General features: G+C 31.0%; 3 protein-coding genes across 3 annotated transcripts; 2 read left to right on the top strand and 1 right to left on the bottom strand.

Annotated features, from left to right (window-relative positions):
* The first annotated feature begins 214 nt into the window (after positions 1-214).
* On the top strand, positions 215-1,477 carry LOC112800019 (uncharacterized). Its single transcript, XM_025842051.3, has one exon. The coding sequence runs from the start codon at positions 749-751 to the stop codon at positions 1,412-1,414; it is 666 nt and encodes a 221-aa protein (XP_025697836.1). The 5' UTR covers positions 215-748; the 3' UTR covers positions 1,415-1,477.
* A 20,441-nt stretch (positions 1,478-21,918) lies between these two features.
* LOC112800017 (putative gamma-glutamylcyclotransferase At3g02910) lies at positions 21,919-22,431 on the top strand. Its single transcript, XM_025842049.2, has one exon. The coding sequence runs from the start codon at positions 21,919-21,921 to the stop codon at positions 22,429-22,431; it is 513 nt and encodes a 170-aa protein (XP_025697834.1).
* Positions 22,432-22,459: 28 nt separating this feature from the next.
* Positions 22,460-23,640, bottom strand: LOC112800018 (uncharacterized). The gene is made up of 3 exons (XM_025842050.3): positions 23,340-23,640; positions 22,803-22,958; positions 22,460-22,721 (listed from the first exon to the last, which is right to left on the bottom strand). Exons 1-3 carry the CDS (start codon positions 23,372-23,374, stop codon positions 22,526-22,528), a joined length of 387 nt encoding a protein of 128 aa, XP_025697835.1. The 5' UTR covers positions 23,375-23,640; the 3' UTR covers positions 22,460-22,525.
* Between the last annotated feature and the right edge of the window lie 964 nt (positions 23,641-24,604).

The following is a 24,604-nucleotide window of genomic DNA, read 5'->3' as shown; positions in this document are numbered from 1 at the left end:
TGGTATACACATGTGTTGTACATTTTCTATTTTTGGTATTAAAAATGATTAAAAATTAGAAAAATGTTTTTGTATTATAAAAAATATATAAATAAAATGATACGAATATTATTTGTCTCAATTTTAGTGTCCATTAATGGGTAAATAATGTTGTTGGGAGTGGGACCTTATCTATAGTTGTTGGGTTGCTTTGAAGTCGCATCCACAGTTGTGAAAATGCATGTGCATGCAAACCCCAAATTTATTTGCCTGCATTGGCTTTTCTTTTTTGTTTGTTTAGAATTAAGATTATCCAGTTTTTACTAGTGATAAAAATTTAAAAAATAAAAATGAATACTACTAGTAAACTAAATAGGACGGTGTAATGCAAAGCATTAATCAGCGTCAACACACAACAACTCCCAACAATGAGATTGAGCTTTTTTTTCAACTCAAAATTCCGTAAAAAGTGAGCGAATGGCAATCCCCGTAAATAAAAGAAACCCACTACTCCACTAAGGTATTGGCCCAAAACCGTTACCCAAAACGCGGCGTTCTGTTCCCCCTTTAACCAGGGTTAACTGAGCACCCTCACCCTTAACCATGGTTAACTTGTCTCCTCCCCCACTCAATCACCCCTTTAAAATTCCTCACCCCCACACAAACTCACAAACAAACAGAGAGAAAGAAATCAATTCCATCGGAAACAAAACAGAAAAGGAAAGGAAAGGAAAGGAAAGACTTCTGTTTCAGCGGAAGGTGAAAGAAAATGGCGTTGTACCTGGATGAAGAAGAGGTATGGAAATGTCCAAAGCACCCTTCCAAGCGACGGAGGAGCGGGATTTGTCCAATTTGCCTCCGCGATCGACTCGTCACTCTCTGCCCTGACTGCGCTAACGTGCGACCGTGCTCCTGCTGCGCAACCAGCTCGTCTTCTTCTTCCTCCTCCTCTTCGTCCTTCCATCGTTTCTCCGTCACCGGCGACGCCTCTACCGTCGGTCGCGTCTACAACCTCATCGAGCGTGAGCCCTCGCTCCGCCGCTCGCGCTCCCTGGCGATTCCGTTTCTCCGCTCAAGATCGAGGTTCTCCGGCGCCGATTCGGATCTCGACGGCGCGAGAGATTCACCGGCTATGAACGGGAGCCGGTCGGCGAGGTCGTTCTGGTCTTTGTTCAGGTCGCACAAGAACTACAGGGAGCACGAGAGCGAGGCGACGGCGGCGTTGGCCGTCGGAGACTGCGACGGCGGCATAGATGCAAGTAGGAAGACGATGATGCAGAAGTCGAGGTCGGTGGCGGCGGCTCCCAGCGGAGACAGAGAATTGAGGCCGCGGTCAAAGGGAAAGGGATGGTTCTTTCCGAGCCCTATGAAGGCTTTCCGGCAATCCAAGGTGTCTAAAGTGGTTCAGGAGCGTTCTCCTTTGTACAGAGGTTGAAATTTTTGTATATTCAAAAAATAAAAAAATAATAACAATACTTACTTTATATTTACTCAAAAATAATTCTCCTTTTCTCTTTTCTGTTTAGTTCAGCATTTATTTTAAAATCATATATAATCTCAATCCTACCCTTAGTGTCAGGCCTCAAGGTTTGGCCGGAAATGTTGAAATTCCTATACAAATTAGAGATACAGAATATTCGAATGAGTATTGTTGTTTACTTTGTGTCATCCAATTTAGTTTCTAATTTTTTTTTTAAGTTTCTTCATTTCATTAAATTTCATGGGGGCTTAATAGCGTATTATGCCCTTTTATTCGCTACGTGAAAGTAAACCGTAAACCTTTTTCTTTTCCTTGGAAGTTGTACCTTTTTTTACGGTTACTTTATTGATTGATGTTTAGTGTTTATTTAATTAGGGTAGTAGTGGTAGTACTAGTGCATAATTTCTCTCTCTTTACTGTGTAATATTAAGATTAGTGATATGATTTGCGCATTATATGAAGGCAGCAAGTGGAAGTTAGTGGGAATGATTAGGGTGTAGAGTGGTAGTATTATGTGGTTGCGAGTGTTAACCGCCTTTCAATTCATGCAAATGATCGTTTTTTGATATGTTTGGTCCCACGTAACATGTGGCTCCCTGCTCATTAATCATACAATAGTTATCTACTTTTTTGAGCTTTTCTCTTTGTTTTTGAATATTAGAGTAGTGAGTGAATTGGCCATGGGTTTCAAGAATGATGTGTGAGCATTAACTAGGAATTTCATGAGAATAAGAGGAGCTTATTGTTTGTTGGTATTTGGACCTACAAGCGTTCATCAAATTCAGTACAATAGTACTACAATAGATTTTGCTTGTGTTAGGCGTTATCTCTGAATGTTTACAAGAAGGGAACAATGGTGTATGACTTTATTCTCTGCAATGCAGCCATTAATAATTATTCCTGTCTTAACACCAATGCATCACTTCTGAAGAGATGAGGTTTTTTTTAAGAATTGTTTTGAAGGCAATTTTCAGGCAAAATGAATTTTCACACTATAGATGTATATTTTATATCATTGCGTTTTAAAAATTTTAATCTAAACATAGAGAATATGGTGAAGTCGTTAGAATTTTTTTTTTTAAACAAAGTATTGAAATTACTAATAATGACAACAACCCAAAAAGATTTTCCAAAATTGACTGAAAATCGCCCGCGACCATTTCAAAAGAAGCTATGGTATGAATTTTTCATATTAATAATGTGTCAAAATTCACTATTAAACAAAACTTAAAATTACATTCCATACAAAAATTAATGAGCCGCCTTTTATTTATTTTACATTTTTTAATTAACAGAATCTAGGGTGGATTCATTTTTTCAAACAGAAAATGCTTACACAAAATCTGAAAACACTAGATATATATTGTTAGGGAAGAATCCATTCTCAACATAATTCTCACATCCACCGTATCTAAGAAAATAACAAAATTGCATCATTTTTGTGTAAGAAAAAGTCTAAAAAGCCAACAATTTTATTAAATTCTGGTCAGTATATAACCACAAAAAAAAATCTTACACCATTAGATGAAATATTACGTTGTCCCCTAATACTCTTCTTTGTGTAATACACCTCAAACTCAATTATATACAAATTAAAAAAGGAAATCTAAAAATACATTAAGAATTTAACTTATATGAATTTTGAAAACAATTAAAATTTTCAATAGAAAAGAATTTAATTATTAGAAAACTTACCTAAATAAATAAATTGGTGTAATATTATTGAGTTGTCCTGAATTAATTTTTACTATATTTTGATCTCCCTTTTTTATGAGTAAATGGTGAGGATGATATGGATATCATATTTTAATATAAAATCTATATATTTTTCACGATTTAGTAAGAAAAACGTAAAGTTATTAATTTATATCCGATTTAAGAATTTAACATACAAAAAATCAATATCTACAAAAAAATAAGTTAAATTCAATCACTTCATGATTTTCCGAATGCCGATGATAAGCTTTGCTAAAGTCACTACTGAGAATTAAAGAAAAAAGGTTTTCAAACTTTTACTATAGTCAAGGTATTCAAAATCTAAGTGTATATATAATATATTATCAAAAGTCTAAACGTTTTGATTTTGAATGTGAGTTTTTCTTTTATTAAATTCTTAGTCAATGGTCTTAAATAAATTAGTTAAAGCATTTAATTTTATCCAATCACGCATCTACTTTGAGAAATTTATAAATAGTAGTATGCATAATTGACAAATTTTAGTCTATTTCGAATAAAATGGAGTATTATATTCTTTAAACCTTAAATTTTAAATTTTAAATTTAGATTATTAATATAAAATATAATAAATAAATAATTAAAATTTATTTAATTAAAAAGCGTGTATAAATAATTAAATATCATACATGAGACATTGACTAATAACTAAGTTATTATACATTATTAAACAACCAATTTAAATTAGTGGTTAATTTATTTATCTACTTAAATAAGTGAGAGTTTAAATTTTGTCTTATACATATAACAACTTATTAGTTAATAGTAAATCTTTAAATAAAATTTAGATTATACTAGATTAGTTTTTGATCTGTCAAACTAAAAAATACCTAAAAGTGACAACACTACCCAAATCCACAGGTATTGATCCCACCCCTACCTGCTCGAAAAGGGTAATCAGCCACCCCACATATGGACAGGTTTTTTACGAGACGGGTTCTTAGGGTGGTACGGGTCAGGTTTAGGTTAAACTCACCCCTACCCGTCCCGGTATATATATATATATATATATATATATATATATATATATATAATATTGTAACATATTTAAATTTTTATTTTAATTTATATTATATATGTAATGATGGTTATATAAATTTTAAAATTTTATTTTATTTGTTAGATTTTAATAATTATAGAGGCAGGACAGGTATCTACAGGAGTAGATTAAGGTTTAACTTTTTACTACATGCGGGTAAAAGCGGAACGAGTTCAATGCGGGTTATTCTAGAGTGTGGCGGTGGTCAGATAAAACGAAAATCCGCCCTTACCCATCCCATTGCCACCCCTAAAAATACCATAAAAAATTAAACAAAATGTAATGAATTGCATTTACATCTCATTTTATAATTGATTATGTTTGTGTTAATTATAATTGTTGAGTTAAAAAATTAACTAAATTAATTAATGATTACAAACATTATTTTTGGGCAATTATCTAACTAATGTTAATTATTTGTGATTAAGTGTTACAGGCCAAAATTGATATACAAAAGCAGCCAAATTGGATGAAATTAAAACAAGGCTGGTGGGCTACAGAAATAGAAGCCCAAAAGAAAATCAAAACAAGGAGTCAGACGGGCCATGCAAATCAAGATCCGATCCAAGCCCATATCCATCACTCCAAACTGATCCATCCAATTTGATCTCACACCAAAATCAACGTTCATTTTCCCTCTTGATCAGAAATCACATAAGTGAGAGAGAGTTTTTTCCTTAAACTATTCACCAAAGAAGCAAGAAAGAAAAGGTTAAGCAATAGGTTGAAGTTTAATCACCCACATCAATCTGTATCAAGAAGATGTTAGAAGTTAAAGGTGATTTTATTTTCTTCTACATGTATCTTGTTTTTTTCTCTTCATCTTCAACTCTCTGCCACTCCATATTGGGATACATGGGAAAGATGATGTCTGTTCTTCACTGCTGTGCATCTACGGCTACAAGTATGTCTTGGGGACCAAGTTGTGTTTCAATGGCTAAAATCTAGTTTACTATTGAAAGACTATTTGTGTTTGCTGTCCTGACAAAGGAGGTCAGAACCAAAGTCTCTAATTTGAGTAAAAATGGAAGAAAGTGAACGGTTGAGTTGGTGAAGCACATTGCTCAAGGGTTGACCTAGGAAAGAGCAACTGAGTAATATGCAAGGAGATAAAAGAAAATTTTTTATCATTCAAAAACAAGGAGAGAAAACCCAATGTATTGAGGTTTTGTTATGTGAAGAAACTCTTTGAAGAAGTTCATCTAACTGGACAATGTTTTCTAGTAAAAAGGAGCATTCTGCCAGAATGAAGAACTGAATCAGAGGCTAGCAAATCTGGTTTATCACGTAGCAAAGAGGCTGTTGATGAGTCAATCTCCTTTATGTGTTTACAGATTGTAATTTCCTTTTTAATGTTTATCTTTCTGTAATTTCTTGAGTGAAAAGACATAATGAGAGAGCTCATGTAAAAGCCAATGAGTGAAAAATAGTTGAGTGATACACTTGAGAGAAAAAGCTTAGAGTTATTTCAGATTTCTTTAGGTAAGTCTGTGTCTTGTATCTTGTACCAGTGAGGTATCCATTTCTTAGTTGGGTTAGCACTAAGAGTGAAGAGTTGAGTATTAGCATAGCCAAAGTCAAGTTAGGTTAGAACTTGAGTGTGAAAGGATTGTGTCATTCCTGTGAAATTGGTATATGTAATACTTTAACTATAGTGGAAATTCCACCACTGTTGTAGTGGAGACTGGATGTAGGTTGCATTGCATAAGGCAACTGAACCAGGATACATGATGGTGTCAACTGTTCTCTTCTATACTTTGTTCTATTTTCAGATATTCATGAGACAAAAATAAATTGTCTCATAAATTTTTCGCTGCTGAGTTTAAACAAAATCAGAATTAAAAGTTTATTTTAAAGGGTTATTTTAGTAATATAAAAGAAGATCATAAATTCAACCCCCCTTCTCTAAGTCTTCTACGACCTTCAATAATTACATATTTATACATTATATGTTATTGTTAATTCATTTAGTGAAGTAATTTTGTAATTTATAATTTAATACAATCCCAAATTGATTCTTGAGAAATTTTGTTTGGAATAAATTTTTAGACAAAAATAATCGACCAATTAATCTTTAATTTAGGACTGGTAATATTAATTCTATCACGGTATCCAATCCGATTTAATTTATTCGGATATAATTGGCAATCCAACCCGCAGAAGAATGGATTGGGAGCAAAGTATGTTGAGCTGTGAATATAATTGGGTGCGGATATTAGACATAACCTTATTCTACCTATTCGTATTTTTAATATATTACAGTATGTAGTAAAAATTATTATTATGAAGTTGATAGAGATCGAACCTATTTTCTCTTTCTTTTATAATTTAACATGAATTTTATTAGAATTTTGTTATTTTTTAATTTAAATATGGACATAATTTTGTATTTTATATTTTATTAGTATATTTATAAAATATAGAATGTTTAAATATTGTGTTTGATTGAAAAAAATTAATTTGTTGTGGGTAAAATCAGGTAGAGTTGAGTGTCGAATTTTAGGGTGTGAATAAAGTCATGTTAAGAGCTTCTCAATTCACGAATAGAATCAAATATGGATGAATTTTAAAAAAAATTTAAACTCATAGATAAGATTAAAGTGAAGTCTAGTCTAATATTTTAAAATATTAAATAAATTAATTCTAAATATTTTTTAAACTTACATATTAGTTTTCACTTTTACTTAAAAGATAGTACGATTAAAAGATTAAGATGTCTAAAATTTAAAATAAAAATAGACAATTTAAAACAAAAGTTGACTAAATTTACTATTTTTGTAAGAATCTAATTTATTTAATGTTTTAACATAGCAAAAACCAAAAGTCAAAAAATTTATTAGAAACTAATTTATTCTGCACAAAAATGATTAAGAACCAATTTAGAATTTCACCTTCTATCGTAGATTAATGGTCGGTAAAGACTTTTGCCATAGCAAGTTTGTCGAGGTGCAAGATAATATCTAATTAGCTTTAGCTCTTGTTTCAATGACAACTTTGGTTTTTAGTAACAAAAGAAATTAAATCTTGTTGTTTGTGGGTACAAGATTGATTGATATACTTTGATTTCTCAAGTATATGCCAAATGAAATGTCGTTCACGTTCTTATAATTGATTGTCACTTTTTTCCCTAATCCGTATCCTCTGCTAAAATATCAATCTGTGTTGTTTTCAACAAATTTATGATCAAAATACAAATGTTTTTTAAAGTATTAAAATATCCTAAACCCTTTTAAATGGTGACAATCTTTTTTCTCTAGCTCATTTTGAAGGGTCAAAGTTCTTTGAGCAATACATTGACCCGCTTAATGCCTTTCTAGCCCCCTGCCTCTTGCTACATGGGGTTGACACATTTTTCTAGCCAATTAGAAACAAGTTAGTGAAAAAGAATGCTTGCACTTTTTTTCGTATATCTTAAATTGTATTTTTTTTTGTTTTTGAGATAGTGTATATATTGTTCCAAAAATACTATTTACATATTAAAATTAGTTATTAAAATAAGTTATTAAATTTTTATGTATATATATATATAATTTAACTTATTTTTAATATATATTTTATATTTATTGATAAATAATTTTAGCATATACTTAATATAATTAATATTATTTTTAATTTTTGTTATTATATTTATTTTTATGAGGCCACAATCACATAATAAAATCATTCAATATATTTTTGGGTTGAATTATGCTAGATAACTAAGGTAGCAGTCAATTATTAGTTGGACTGCAAAAGAGTCAATTAAAAACAAAAAACCATCCAAATTCATTACCTAAAGTTACTTTGACACTTTTTTCATGGAAAAAAGTACGCAAAAACTCTCTCTTCCTTTTTTTTATCTCATTATTAGGAAAATAACATTTGAAATTTAACAAAAAATATAAAATTTAATAAAAAAATCTAAAATATTAAAAAAATTCTAAAGTCAAACAAAAAAAATCTAAAATTATTGATATCCAAAGTCTAAGAAAAAAGAGATATTTAAAATTGTTTTAAAAACATCCAAAATCTAATAAAAAAACATAAAAAATATAAGAAAAAAATCTCTAAAACTAAAAAAATTAATTAAAAAATCCAAAACTTAAATAAAAAACATAAAAAAAACATCTGAAACTTAAAAAAAAAGGCATCTAAAAAGAATAAAATATAGACAGAAGAAGAAGAAGAGATACGAACATCGTCGTTGAAAGAGAAAAAAGAGACGTTGAAAGATTGGAAAGCGTCGCAATAAAGAAAAATGGCACGGTGTCGCAGCGAAAAAGGTTGCATGCAGAAAACGCACCAACGTGTCAGAGAAGTTAGAAGGGGTTGGCGCAGCATCGCGACGAGAGGAGTTGGACACAGAGAATGCGGTAGCGCTCCAAGAGGAGTTGAAAGGGTAGAATACGGCGTGAAGAATTGTAATAAAAAGACGCATATTTTTTTATGCAATCATAATTTTTTAAAATTTTAAAATTATATATTTTTTTAAATTGGCTAATAAATTAACTGATTGGTCCATATAAAGTTCGTTATCTATTATTTCTTTTTGAGCAATGTTAGGAAACCAAAAGGGTATTAGCAAAAAATCAGCCAAATATCTCGGTGAATCCAAAATCTATACGAGTTAATATATATGGATGTTTTTTTCTGCTAAATATTAGAATGTTTCTTTTTCATACTAAATGGATGTTCTTTTATATATTTTTCGAATTTTTTGTATTATAAATGTGAATATCTCTATTTCTTTAAGAATTTCATAATTTTTTAAAATTTTATAGATATTTAATTATTTTTGCTAAAATATAACTGGATATTTTTTTTGTTAAGTATTAGGATGTTTTTTTTCATATTAAATGAATATTTTTTTTATATTTTTGTAATTATTCAAAGACTCCTTATGGCTAAGATCAAATGTATAGTTTGCAGTCTTTTTAATCATCAAAACGTCACCTAATATCCAAGAACACAAGCCATGTTCCTATGCACAATGTTTGATAGAATCTCAATTTGTGATACAACTTGGATTATGTCCTTCTCATTCTCACATTTTAGCTTTTGAACTGCTATGTGGGATCCATCGCCCAGAACTCTGGAGAAAATTGACCCAGCTGCTCCGATCCACTCATAAGCTTCTGTCCTTCTTCAAAACTTTTGGTGGCTTTGTCTAGATCATTGTAGCTGAACAGGCGAGTTTGATTCGGTTTTCGGAACGAAATGCTGTTGTAATAGGCCTGTTCTGTGTCAAATATTTCTGGCTTTGTTGCTGGTTTTTTGAGAAGATAAAATAATGCAATCAATGAACCAACGATGAGAAATGGACCCAGGATTCCTGCATCATAAGATCAAAGAAAAGTGTGGACAAATTCTTATTATGCCACATTTAGTGGTGGACCGCCCAACAGACGGCGTGGGCGCTCTCATCGGGGAGGTCGACGGCTACACCGATCTTGCGGCGGGTGTCGGTAATGGGCGTCGGAGTGGATGCGGCGGAGGACCTAACGATAAGAGAGAGAGATCTGTGTGTGTGATTGTTGGAAGTAGGTAGGTTAATGTGAGAGATAATAAAATTTTTTTTATAGGTTTTAATTAGGTTTACCTAATCAATTTTAAATTTTTAAAATTTTGAATTTAAAAAATTTAAAATTAATTAATTATTAATATAAATTAATGTGATTTTATTTTATTTTTTACTGGTAACCTCTTGTTCCATATAATTTTCCTTTCTTTTTTGGTTAGTCATTCAACTTATGACATTATTCAAAACTTTGTAAGTTCTTTGGTACGGTCCCTAACAATGATAATTTGCCCAATATATAGAACAATGTAAAAACCTTTCTCCTCATAAGATGCGTGCAGTTACATAACATTTCCATATCCACACATACCAATACGACATTCTATCACACACCAATACGACATTCTATTCACTTTCCGTGTGAAAGCAGAATCATTTTGATATACTTTATGAATCAGTCTCTTGAATCTGAAGGCTAAACTAAAACCACCAGAGAAAAAAATAAAAAAAATATTAACTACACAAAAATATTAATTATCAAATAAGTTATTATATATTTGTATATATCATTTTATATATTTTTATATTTTAATATATATTTTATATAAATAATTAATTAATATAAGTCATTTTTAATATATATAATATTAAGCAAAAATATTACGTATATACTAAAATATTAGCTGAAAAATATATTTTAACCTTACCCACGTGGTTGCAATTTTCTTTGATGTGGCTTGAGACTAGCGAATCCTCAAGTTGATTTACAACCATTTTTGAAACACAACGGCGACAGTATTTTATACAATTAGTTGGAAGATCAGCACGTGGAATCTGATCCAAAAGATACTTCACGACTTCTTTTTCTTCTTGTGTTATGTGCTCTTATGCTTTTAGTCTTGAGCTAATATAATACGACTTTTTCATGTAATTGATTAGTTGATTGATTTCCTTGTTTCAAAATTATACAGATTTGGGGTATTACGAAATCTATCCATATCCCTATTAAATCCTAGGTTAATTATAGTTTTGCTCAGGGCTCATTGTTATTCTAATTAAGGGGTTATTAATTATTTGTTGTGATACATTAGATTCGAATTTATGAGTTGGGTGAGTTGAAGATTTTCTAACAAATTCATTCATTTAATTACTACATTATTAGATTGGATTCATTTTGTACTTTTCTTTTTCTACTCCAAATAAATAAACCCGGTTTCTTTTTTGGTGGGTTAGTTTGCTGAAACCGGGTTTACTATTTTTTATATTTAAATTAATAGTAACATTTTTATTTTTTATTAAAATTGTTAGTTCCTAATATTTTTTTTCTCTAAAAAGGGAAAAGAAGAACTAATACACGCAACTATATATATAAAATATTGAGTGAGTAAATTATACAAAAAGAACATTTTAATGGATAATTGACATTTGACAGATCAAGTGCTTCTTTTCTCTATACGTAATCTCTAGTGTTTTTCTAATAATTAAGCAACCAAAACTACTTGAATAATCCAAAATTTTTTTGGCCATTATTGTCCGGGGGTATATAGCTTGAGATATTTTAGCAAAGAGGAACATGATTGTGGGAGTGGAGATCAGAGTATAGGATTATATGGAATATATATATATATATATAAGAGTTAATTATCAAAAGATCAATTTTCATTCTATTTACATTAAAAAAAAAGGATGAAAGCAGTCATAGTTATTTAATAATGATATAATTTTAATATATTTTATTTAAAAGCTCCAGCTTTTAAGTTGCTAGCAAGAGATTATTATTAGACAAGAAAGCGATACGGCTGCGAAAAAATAAATACGCAAGAAAGCAACTTCATGAAAAGGAAACTCGTTTTCATCACTTTCGGTGCAATAACAGAAGTTTCTTCTAATCCTAATAATGATTATTATTTTTTTTTTCCCACACGAACAAACATAAATTAAAATTGGACAGAATGTCACGCACACTAGTTTTTTTGTTCCCTTTTTCTTTAATTAATTTATCCGCTATATTCCTTTTTTTAGCCGTTCAGAATAATAGAAATATTAGGAAGTGAATATTTTTTATTAATTTTGATCAATATTTTAGACTAACATATTATTTTTATATTATTAAAATTTAAGATTTAAAATACAAAATTAAATGAATGTTAATAAAAAATGTTAAATTTTATTAATTATATAATATTATTTTTTTGAATTTCTGAAGGTTATATCAAATATTCTAGTTCGAAGGATGCGGAAGATAATGTCAAGGTTGGTAGGAGAAATATAGAGTACTTTTGTGCATGATAGAAAGATACATAATAGAGTTTTGATTGCATGTGAAACTGGTCGGTGGCTGAAGTTGAGGAGAAAGAGCTCAACAATTATTAAACTAGACTTTCAAAAAGCTTATGATCGAGTCAAGTAAAATTTTGTGGATATTGTTTTGAAGAAGATGGGGTTTGGCCGTAGATGGAGAGAGTGGATAAAAAAGTGTGTGTGTTCTGCATCTATGTCGATCCTAATAAATGGCTCTCCCTCTAGACCCTTAAAAAAGAAAAGGAGTCTACGACAAGGGGATCATCTTTCTCCCTTTCTATTTGTGTTTGTTGTGGATGTTCTACTTAGAGAGGCAGTGCGGAATGGATGCATTACTCCGTTGTTAGTTGGAAGAGATAACATTTAGTTGTCACATTTGCAGTTTGTAGATGATATTATACTATTTTGCCCTTCTAAAGAAGAGACGATCAGAAACTATAAGTGGTTGCTGCGTTGCTTTGAGATGATAGCAGGGCTTAGTATTAATTTTGACAAGTTCAACTTGATTCCAATTAATTGTGAGAAGAGTTGGACATGACAGATGTATCAACTGTTGAGGTGTAAAGAGGCGTATTTACCTGTCATATATCTTGGCATTTTCTAGGGGCAAATTTGAGGTTGGTCAAGACATGAAAACAGTGATTGACATGGTAGAAGAAAAGCTAAGTCTTTGAAAAACAAAATCTCTGAATAAAGCGGGTAAGCTGGTCCTCATTAGATCTATTCTTAATAGCTTGTCTATTTACTATCTCAGCTTGTACAAAATGTCACAGGCAGTAGCAGAAAAAATAATATCCTTACAGAGATGATTTTTGTGGAGTAAGGAGGATGGGAGGGACAGGATGCCTCTAGTGAAAATGAAAAGTTATAAAGGCCCCTAAAAAGGCAGAAAGTTTTAGAGTTGGTGACGTGGTAATTCGGAATATAGCACTCCTGTTCAAGTGGTGGTGGAGGTTTTCGAAAGAGGATTATCCACTTTGAAAGAAAATTATATGCTGTAATAAAATGAATCCTTCTGAGATGATTTGTGATTAGCCTATACCTACAAGAGGGGATCTTTGAAAGGATATTGTCAACTACAAATCAGGGAGTCATAAGTGAGAGAAAAGATGATGAGAGACTTGATTATGGAACTAGGGAATGGTAGGATAATCCGCTTTTGGGAGGATAGCTGGTTACCTTGTGGTGTTCTGAAAGTTACTTTTTCAAGAATTTTTTCGATCTCAAATCTTCAAGGATTTGTTATAGGGGATTATGGATTTTGGGATGAGTTAGAGTGGATTTGGAATTTCTAGCGACGACGAAAGTTTTTTCAATGGAAGCTGGAACTAGTAAACCAGCTTCATGTGGTTATGCAATCAGTGAAATTGACAAATGAAAGAGAGGATAGAGTGGTCTGAAAATTTGATAAAAAAAGTGTTTATTCCACTAACTCTTTTGTGCAGGGGTTGCAAGCAGAGGTACTTCTGACGGATATCACAAGCTATAGCTTCACTAGTACTATTTGGAAAGGATTCGTCTCACCAAGGATTGAGTTGTTTACTTGGTTTGCACTTGTTGGTAGGGTGAATACAAGAAAAGGACTGTGTAAATTAGGTGTTATTGGCCAGAATGATAACATGTGTGTTTTATGTTATAAGTCTGTTAAAACTATTTTTCACTTGTTCATTGGTTGTGAGCTCACTTGACAGGTATGATGTGCTTGGTTGTTTGTTCTTGGAAGGATATGAACTATTTCAAGTACGATCAAACAATACTATGAAAGTTGGAAGGATATATCAACGAGAAAGATGGAACGAAAACAGTGGTTAATTGGCTTTGTTTACGGTCATCTAGACAATTTGACTAGAAAAAAAATAATAAAAATTTCAAAAATCAAGATTCAAGTGTGGTGGACATTATTAATAGATCTTTTACAAGTTAGGATGAGTGAATTGGTGGTAAATCTTATGATTGTTGACGACAATATTAGAGATGACTAGGAATTATTATTTTTAGCGTTATGAATTTTTTTTTTACCCCACTTTATTATGTTCAACTTTTTTACTTTAAAAAGATATTATTTTTTTGAATATTATTATTTTTACCGCTATTGAAAGAACGTATTAAAAGGCGAACTTGATATACTATCACAATATTAAAATAAATATGTGTGCGGATATATAAGAAAGTGTGGTACCCTGGAATGTTCCCAAGGGAACACTAAATTCAAATATGTGGTGTTGCAACTGCACATAATTATTATGCAGCATTATGTAATATGTATAGAGATAGCAATGAGTAAAGGGACCTGAATGAAAATTAAAGGGAGGAGAAACTAAAGAGTTTGTGAGTGAAGCGAATCTTTGATCATTGACAAAGTGTTTGTGGCATGATATACTTACAAATGCATATCGACGCGAAAATATTGGAGTCTTGAATAAGATAGCTTATGCCCCAATTTTACCAAACAACCAAATAAAAATGCATATTCCACACCCAACATACCTACATGCATATACATATAATGCCCCCAAAACCCCAGCTTCATGTATGTGCTGTGTGTGGGGATTGCTATATATCCAAATACCAGGAACTACTCATAATATTTTATCATTAGAAAATTTCTGAATTTTATATATATTTGATTTAATGATAGAAAGTGCATGCAGATTATTCATCTTTTATACGACATAAAATATAAATTATAGCAAAAATTTTAGATATTTTAAGAATATCAGTATTCTAGTGATTCTAATTGTTAATTTAAATATTAATATTTTATAATTGAGATTTACAGTTAAAATTATTGAAACATAGTTGAAAATTTTTTTGAATTGTATATCTCTTTGCACCATTTATAATTTTTTTTTTTTTTGTATACGAAAAGCTCATCATTTGGTTAGGTCACTTCACCCTTAGCTTCTTTGAGCATTATTTCAGTTTGACTATATCAAGTTTCGCTTTCCATGAACTAATTAGTGCCTCTGATGCATATCTTGATCATGGTGATGGTTTATACATGAACACGTGACTCAAACACTTCATGTGCGCCTGTTTTAAAATTCTAAAGGCTCGTGCATGAAGGAGTGAACATCCATTGGAGGAGACATAGATATCATAATCGAATCAGTCAAATTATTCATGAGTCATCGAATTATCTAGTTTAACTCATAGGTCATTGATAGAATCGATTGATGTAGTTATAATTAAATAAGTATATATAAATTATAATAAAATATAAATTAAAAAATATATGATAAAATACAATTTTAAATTATCTATAATAATAATGAATAAACTCTAATTTCAGGATAAGTATGCGCATAATTGTTTTAATTAGGAGTAAGTCTCGAATTTGCGACTTCTAAATAATTATGGAGAGTAGATGCACATAATTCAAGAAAATATTGTGGTTACTTATCCTAGGATCAAACCTTTTTTTGTCACGGATCCATCGTATTCGGAATGTGTTTTAGGGTACATTTTGATAAATAGTTTAGAAATTACGCATATTATAAATAAAATATTTGTTTTATTTATTTAAAAAAAAAAATCCTTTGCTACCTGAGTTCGTTCTTTGAGGTTTGTGAACACAAAAAGGATTATTTCTTTTGAATACGCAACATGATTTTGTGCTTAAATTGTACTTGGGTTCTGCTAGGTTTTTGGGATTATGGGTGCTCTGGATTCAAGTATATATTTGGTTAATTTTAAAACAACTATAAAAATTCAAATTGAGAGGATAGGTTTAGCTTTGTTTGGGTTGTTTGTTTTGGTTATAGCAAAAATTCAAGTGTAATTAATTTTAAGTGAAGTTGATAGTTAAGAATCGTTAAATGATTTGATAAATTTGACTAAATTATCATCTGCAGACTCTCAGGCTATTAATTTCGCATATCCTGAATTTCTACTTTTGGTTATTGGCGGTGGATGAGTGGTTTTTTTATCTCATAATTCGTGTTGGCATAGGATTGTAGTCTTAGTTTTTTTGTGGGTAATTTTTTTTTAAATTTCGTGTAGCAAATTATAAGAATTTAAAACTGTCACAAATTCTTTTAAAACTTCGAGCAGTTTTATTGTGAAAAAAGTTCAACAGTAAAGATAAAAAAAATCTTATGGAAATATTTTCCATCAGGATTTTTACTGTTGGATTAAATCTGACCATAAATTTCAACAACAGTAATCATTATTATCATTGGATTTATATTAAAAAAAAAACTCAATGGTATGAAGTGATTTGTTTTTTTTTTTTAATGATTGATGATATAGAGTTAGTTGTTGTCAAATTGTGCAGTTATCCTCATTGTGTTTTTTTTTTTAAATGTCACGAGAGATTACTATTTTTTGTGGTGATGGGAACGATTGGAGCCATTGAAACCTTGCTCTAAATAGCATGAAAGAAAGGAAAGAATCAAATTTAAATGTAACAAAAAAATTAGTATACAATGAAATTGATTGAATCTGAGTCAATTATACTTTGTGAAGAGAATTATATATGCATGGTAGATATACAATCAAGGCCACATCAGCAACAAAATAACATAATTAAAAAATAATCATTAAAGTTACAATAATGTATGTGATGACTTACTGATCAAATAATTGAACTATATAGTTTGGTTATTATTCTTTTAGTATAGTAGAGTTTTTTTAGTAGGTTCTTTGACCAAATTGTTCTTTGGATGAGTAAAAGCAGAACAATTATGTCCTCGCTCCCTATTTTTCCTAAAGGATATATAAACAAAGAACAATTTCAAAATTAAATAATAATGCGGTTGCGGTACTTGAAATTTTTTATTTTGGTAAAAACTCATATACAGTCGACTTCAAGTGAAGTTGATAGTTGAGAGCTGTTAGATGATTTGATTGATTTGACAAAATTTTTATCTAACGACTCTCAACTATCAATTTCACGTGAAGTAGACTACACCTGAGTTTTTAACTTTTATTTTATCATAAAACACTTGCACCATGCATGTATTGTTAATTTCAGTGATCAGGCTCATTATTGAATGCTCTTTGAATTGACACATTCTTTGGTTTGATGAGCTGAACTTCAAAGTGATGTTTCCCTTTCAACCTTGTACAATAGGACTCAGTTGGAAATGATAAATCCAATAAATTGATTGCTAATCATATAAAAAGAAATTAGCAGCTAGCTATGCTACTTCACTAATAATCATTATTGTTAAGTATCATTAGTAGTGTTGCTTTTTTTTTTTAACAAAAGAAGTTTTTCTTGGGCATTGACCTACATTATTGTATCATATATTCATATCCATACATCCCCATCATCATTAATTAAGTGATAATAGTAAAACTCCAATGTCTAAAAGCTTTATCATTCTAATATTTAGTCTTCATCGTGAATTAAATTTTGAAAAAGATGTGTATGTACCTTGCCATATAGACTCTCTCATCTAACAAATCCCTTAATTTCTCACTGCGAGTTAATGATTTGAATTTTCATCATATTCAAGCTAAGAAATTAGTTAAGGTACTTATTGGTGGATCCCAATATCCATATGCATTGACCAGATTGGGTTCATGATTCATCGGGAAAGTAATAAAGTACTCATGAGGAAGCAATTGGCAATCATTTTCTTTGGGAAGGGTTACCATATTAATTAATTAAAGACCTTGTCCAAGTTACCTTTCACCTTTAGTTGAAAAGCAAAGATTGTACCCACAGCTTTCTCTTCTAAGGAATATATCTAGTGTATGGGAAAACGAATAATAACATAACAGAAAGTAAAGGGAGTCAATAAAATATTTGTAAAATGTGTACAATAGAGGTTTAGAGATGTCTGATTCAGTATTAGAAATATAACCATTAGTGTTATCTTTTTTCATCAGCTAAAACTTTTAAGATGAGTGATATTATGACATGATATCAGAATTCTAGATCCGAAAGATAGAGTTCGATCCTTGGTGAACCCCAAAATCATGGTTATTTTGGATAGTATAGGTAATGTTCATTTTTTAACTCAATAGCCTATTTCTAGCATGACTCTATAATAATACTGAAAGACATTTGAAATTGAGTTTTACTCTCGCAGTAATTTTTATTCATAAGTTTGAATAAAAAAAAATAAAATAAAAAAGACTAAATTTACATACCATTGTATTTATGTGAAATTAATAATTTAAATTTGATAGATAATTTGACATAATTAACTAAATTATTATTTAATAATTTTTAATTATTAATTTTATATAAAAATAAATTTGTATAAATTTCTACCATAAAAGATAAATAAAGGAAAAAAATTAGAATTCAATTTTTTCACTAATAATAAGTCAATATTCTTCTTTTCGTTTAAATGTTTATTTTTCTTTTATTTATACACAAATGTATATGATATCTGATTTGGAATAGAATTATTTATTATCGAAATGTATGATATAATGTACGGAATAGATGCAAATCAAATTACAGAAGCACCCCTCCCGTGGAAATTGATGAATTGTGATTTGTTACTATCGAGGGTGAAATCCGGCAAAGTGAGGGGCCAAAGATGAATCCAAGTTAAGTTGCGTGGTTTAGGGCCACAAGCTATGCTAACTCAACCACGACATCTCATGTGCTAACTGGCCCATTCACCACGTGAATCCTTTTTACTTAGTCCATACTCACCTCAACAATTCCTCCCGCTTCATTCTCCTATAGATTATACGGAAATAGATCTTTTTAATTTTTTTAATAATGGAAGAAATAAAATATAATTTTTTATTATTTTATGAATAAAAATAAATATGAAAAAAAATAGATTAAAATTTACACTTTATACTTTTAATTTTTTTTAATAATTGAGTGGATTTATTTCCTAATTACACTCGTATCGTTTCATGATTTAACCAATAAAAAATTAATACTTCACATCATGGTATTCTTTTTGTTACTTTATAACCATGTTTTACTATAAAGTATCAAAATACTACTTTCAATGTTAAAACTATGACATTTTAAATTTAAAAGTTTTTGTGTTAAAACCGTAAAGAGCATTCTGCATTCCTTCCTCTAATTATTCAAGTGGGATCGCGTTTATAGGACAATGAAATCCGTGCGTGCCAATGGGTACGACAGACATGCGCACACGAATGACGAATACGCTCTACTTTTAAGTTTTAAACCATTTTAATGAATTTGAAAAATTAAAAGGAAGAAGCTAAATTCAAAGTCTAAAATAAATAAATATTTTGGTAGGTCAATAGAGGCATTATTACATACATGTATTGTTATATAAAATTAGTTTTTAGTCAATTAAACGATAAATGATATCCGTCTTTGTTCGACAGTTAGAACTTAGAAGAGAAGTAAGCCTTTCAATTAAACGTGCATGGGTCAGTGATGGTAGTATCATGGTACAAATAACGCCCATCTTTTCAGTATTACTCAAACCATAGCTTCGACATTTCAAACTATCATATTCTTTGAAAGTTCTCATGTAATTAATAATGAAGGAAAATTAGACGGTGAATCATGTAATTAATAATGATGTTAAGAGTATGTCGCTTGGGTCACTAATCTTGATGAAGTCAGGAATTTTACTATGATAAAAATAGTTATAAATCTATTTTAGTTGGTTAAGTTAAGGATGTACCTCTTACTTTCAAAGAGTTTAGAAAAAAAAAAAGCATCCAACTTATTTTATAGAGCAATGTTAGGGGGCCAGTAATATTTGTGATTAGTAACCATCAACTAGCCATCAATGATGATTTGATGGTGTGAGATTGGTGTGAGATTTCATCCAATGGCTCACCTTTCTCTACTGGTTACATGCTGGCAAAAATGCAATAAAATTGCTGACCCCCTAGACTTATCCTATTTTATATTCAAATCATCTTCAACTTTATTTCATAAATAAAAGATACATTAGATATTTAATTTATACTAGTAGAAAAAAATAAGTCTTCATAATTTGGACGATGTAAAACTAATACATAACACAAAATTCACTATCTTAAATAATATATGACTTGTATTTCTTTATTATAATTAACTAATATAATTAACTTAATAAATTTATTTATTCCCACGTTAGAGTCTTTAGCTCATTACTATTTAGTTTCTTAATATATATATTGGTAAATTGACAATATAAAAAACGTCTAATAACATTTATTTTTTTGGAGGACTATTTGTGCCTGAATAACCCTTCTTATTTTTCTGTTATGTTACTTACATAAATATAGTGGTTAGTATATGTTACGTGATTGAAAGACCGCTCATCAGTAATTAAACTATATATAGTAGCTTAGCTTAGTGTACGATATTATTAGTTCACCCTAACCATTTTTTTCAACGAAAACGAAAACCACAAAACGCAATTGCCTGCAAATTAACGGTAACATCAGAGATCTATCCCTCAATAATTGAATTGTTCTGCCATGCAATCAAATCAAATCAGCATAAAAAAAGAAAAGAAAGAAATTAGTTGGTGTTGGTGAAGGGTTATTATCTGCATCACTTCATCTATCTATCTATCTATCTATCTATCATCCCCAAGATAGGTTTTTCATTCCTTTTTAATCTCTGACTACATTTGTGTACGCGTGTGATGGCCTAAACCACCACGTACGAGTTTGGAACAGTAGATTTTAATTTCCAATCTCTCGTGCTCATATATAGTACCGCTAATTTATGGGACCCCTTCTCCATCTATCATATCATATCATATATTTTATTTCACCAAAGCAACTTCGTCCACGCAAAATCTCTGTACCCATGCCTGGTCACCATCCTTAATTGCCTTATTTTATTTGACAGTACCACTATGCGTCGATTAATCAAGTTCCCTATACTTGCTGATTTATTTTTTTTTCCCACTTATATATGGCTACATGGCATCGCGGTGGGGCTTAATTTTGATGACCGAAGACTAGGGATGGAAGTGAGTCAAGGCAACTCATGAGCTAGTTCGAGTTCGACTCATTAATAGCTCGATAAGCTAAGCTCGTGAACTAGTGAGCCAAGCTTGAACTTGAAATTGAGCTCATAAATTAAATGAGCTGAGCTTGAGCTTGGATAAGCTCAGCTCATTAGTTCGTGAGCTGACTCGATTATATATATATATATATATATATATATATATATATATATATATATATATATATATAATTATTAATACACATATCCTATATACATTTAGTCTATATTTTTAATATTATATACATACATATGAAATAGTACTATATAATTATATATATTAATGATCTTAATTATTTAAAATTTTATATTTATTTTTTACATATAATTTTGATGTAGGACATAAATAAAAAATTTATAATTTATTGATAGATAACAATATATAAAATTGATCTTTTTAAATATTTTTAAAATATATAAGTTATAATTTATTGATATAAAATTATAGATTATGTATTTATGTTTCTATTATTTGAGCCAACTCGTGAGCTTTCGGTGAACTGAACTTAAAAAATAGGCTCGATTGTTAATCAGTCGAGCCGTGAGTCAAACTCAATTTTTGTGAGCCGAGCTTTCACTTCCAGCCCTACTGAAGACTATGCTATTCAATTACTATAGTCTCATGATGCATGTGCTACATAACGTAACAAATTTTCAGTGGTTAGATCGAAATGATGTGTATTATAAAATCAATTACATTAGCTTTTTGTAATTTGGGTGCATTGTTAATCTTGAAACTCGGTGGGCATAACGTTTTTGGCCCAAATTTTATTATCTTCAAAAGATTCTTAGTAATACTCTAGTTAACAAGCAAAACTTGGGCCGGAACGTTAGTGTTATATGGGCTCCTTTTTCCGAAAAGGCCTAGTTTATTTTGGGCTTGAAAAGCCCATAGAAAGAAGAAACGGACCAATAATCGATTCTGAATTAAAATAAGAAGAATGTATGTCCTTTGACTTGGCTAGTTCACTGCAATCATGGTGGTGGGCGTGGAAAAGAGAGACCACTTGATATTCGTGTACGGAACCCTAAAGCGAGGTTTACCAAACTACCCCCTGATGGAGGGACTGATGGCGGGAAACGACGCCGTTTTAGTTGGATCATACTCAACCGAAGAGGCGCACCCACTCGTTTTGGGTCCCAACGGAATCCCCTACCTGATCAACCTTCCCGGGTCGGGTCAGCGGGTAAAGGGCGAGGTGTATTCAGTTTCCGATCGCGCGCTCTCTGTTCTGGATGATTTCGAAGGGTTGAGTGTGGGACACTACGAGAGGCTGCCGGTTCGGGTGGCGGAGGTCGGCGGAGACGCGGTGGAGGCAGAGGCGTATTTCGTGCAGAGAGTGTTTGGGGAAGGGCTGTGGAAGAAGAAGGGGGAGGTGGGGCTGAAGGAGTATGGGGTTGAAGAAGCGAAGGAGTATGTGAGGAAAGAGAACAGAAAACCTGGTAGCAATGCCGTTGACGAGGTTCGTGAGTTTGTTCTTAGTTGTTAATTATGATGTGTAAATGAAAAATAATGCATTAATTAAGCAGTTTGAGTGCACATTTTATTATATAGTTGCTTTTAGTACAAAGTTGATTTCGTAATTAAATGGATGAATTAGTAGAGCAAGAGCATTTTGCAGCGCATTCAGCAAAGCCTTTGCCGGATCCAGCCTCAGGGCCTTGAGTCTTGTATATGACACAGCTCCACCCTTCGCCGCACTTGCAAAATGCTTGGTTGCCGCTCCCAATCTCAACTTCAGGTGGCAAGTTCACTTCCTTTGACACTGTTTCACCATCACTGCACGCCAAATTTAATTGGTCACACTCACACACATGCAAACACCAATATATAAGATTTTAGTTAGAGAATTGATTTTACATTGTGCATGAGCAATTTTCACCGCATTTAAGGAAAACTTTGCCAGCATCAGGGCCCTCAGTCTTGGTTATCACGCATGTCCATCCCTCTCCCATCTTGCAGTACACATTCCCTAACCCCAATTTCTTATCTGTTGGACCTTCCCCTTTTCCTTCCCTGCACATTGAACAATTTTTATTTATAAACTATAACTTTGCCTAAATGGTTTCTACTTAAGAGTTAAGACTAAAGTGTGATCTCTCATCTTTAATTCTATAAATGAGACCAGAAATTAATAAAAGAGAGAACAATGGATGGTGAGATCAAACTAGACACTATCCAGTTTTTTTCCCACCCGAAAAGATCCATTCCCTCCAACAACAATAACAAGGGTCTCTAACTCTCTATAGTCCATACGCTATTAAACACACGGTATAGAGCTAAAACCAAATATATTATTTCAAAAGAATTTAAAATACACTGTCGATAAATTAAATTTATTTAAAAAAAATAGAGAAGGTAAAATAGAAAAATCATTTGCAGCTAGAGCAAGGAAACCTGAGACTACTCTGCTGTTCCTTGATGGCCTCCATGCTCTGCTTTCCCTAAGTTATGAAATTTGTTTTTGTGGGCTTTAGTTTCAATTTTCAGTATATATGCTATTGCAATTGGGATTTGGGGGTGAGTACATTGTAAACCCAAAAATACCCTCCGTTGCTCAATAATTGAAGCTCGTGAAAGGGATATTTGGCTGTCCATACTAGATGTAGAAAAAGAACAAAGGCAAAATGTTTTCCCTCTCTGCCGTCTATGGCTACAATACAATCAATCATTCTGAGCCACTAATTCTGCTGAACCTATCAAAGATTAGAAAATAGAAATATATTTATATATTCTCTATTTAATTTGTTAAATTCTATTACTACTTTTTTTATTGCATCATTTGTTCTTTATTAAATGAGATTCAATGGTTCATAGAAGTGGTCAGAAAAAAAATTCTCTAAAACAAGGAGATCAAGAGAGTAAACCAATAGTGAGAAGTTACTTAGGGTTGAATTTGTAACTTTTATTATATATATGGTATAATTTTCACTACTTTAATTTAAAAATAATTGATTTTTTACTTTCTCATTTTATCAATTTTTTCATTAGAAGAACTTTCTAATTGTTTTCCTCGTATTCTCATCATGAACAACTGTTATGTTCTTATATATATATATAAAAGAACATATGGTTTTCTTGTTACACTACCTTAGTGCATCGTATGCATATTAATAGCCATTATTATTGAATTCTCTTTGGAAGGAACTTTCTCGTCTATACATGTGACAAATAATATAGAAATTATTAAAAACACCAAGTTTTCTTCTTAACTCATCTATTAGATGCGTCTGATCTTCTTATTCTTTTCATATAATATTATAATATACGATTCATCCAAAATATAATACTGCCAATATAATTATATATATTACTATTAACAGATGTGTACAATTAACAAATTATGCATGGGCATCTAGAAATTATTAGTAAGCTAGCTAACGAACTAAGTGTTGTGGAAGAAACTCGCATCAGTTTCTAAATAGAGTTATAAAAAAGCGTGTTGAAATATGATTTCTAAAATCCTTTCTTGAGTATATCTTTGATCCATTTTGTCAAATTGAAATTATTTTTGGACTGCCAAAAATGTCATTCATTCTTTTTTAGGGTCATTTTATCAAAAAAATGAATTTTGTCTAAGAGCCAAAATGATATACTCTTTATTATTTATTTGAATTTTGGCATATTTGGACTTCTATTTATTTACTTGTTTTGGGATGGGA

The sequence above is a fragment of the Arachis hypogaea genome, chromosome 5 (genome assembly GCF_003086295.3).
Source record: "Arachis hypogaea cultivar Tifrunner chromosome 5, arahy.Tifrunner.gnm2.J5K5, whole genome shotgun sequence".
NCBI classification, from domain to species: domain Eukaryota; kingdom Viridiplantae; phylum Streptophyta; class Magnoliopsida; order Fabales; family Fabaceae; genus Arachis; species Arachis hypogaea.
The sequence above is the reverse complement of the archived record's forward strand: the minus strand, read 5'-3'. Positions and strand labels throughout refer to the sequence as shown.

Excerpts from the sequence above, each read along its gene's own strand:
- LOC112800018 (XM_025842050.3), bottom strand. The coding sequence starts at position 23,374 with ATGGAGGCCATCAAGGAACAGCAGAGTAGTCTCAG. Across the intron at positions 22,959-23,339 it reads GAACAGCAGAGTAGTCTCAG|GGAAGGAAAAGGGGAAGGTC; the intron begins GTTTCCTTGCTC and ends TTCAATGTGCAG. Across the intron at positions 22,722-22,802 it reads GAAAATTGCTCATGCACAAT|TGATGGTGAAACAGTGTCAA; the intron begins GTAAAATCAATT and ends TTTGGCGTGCAG.
- LOC112800017 (XM_025842049.2), top strand. The coding sequence starts at position 21,919 with ATGGTGGTGGGCGTGGAAAAGAGAGACCACTTGATATTCGTGTACGGA.
- LOC112800019 (XM_025842051.3), top strand. The coding sequence starts at position 749 with ATGGCGTTGTACCTGGATGAAGAAGAGGTATGGAAATGTCCAAAGCAC.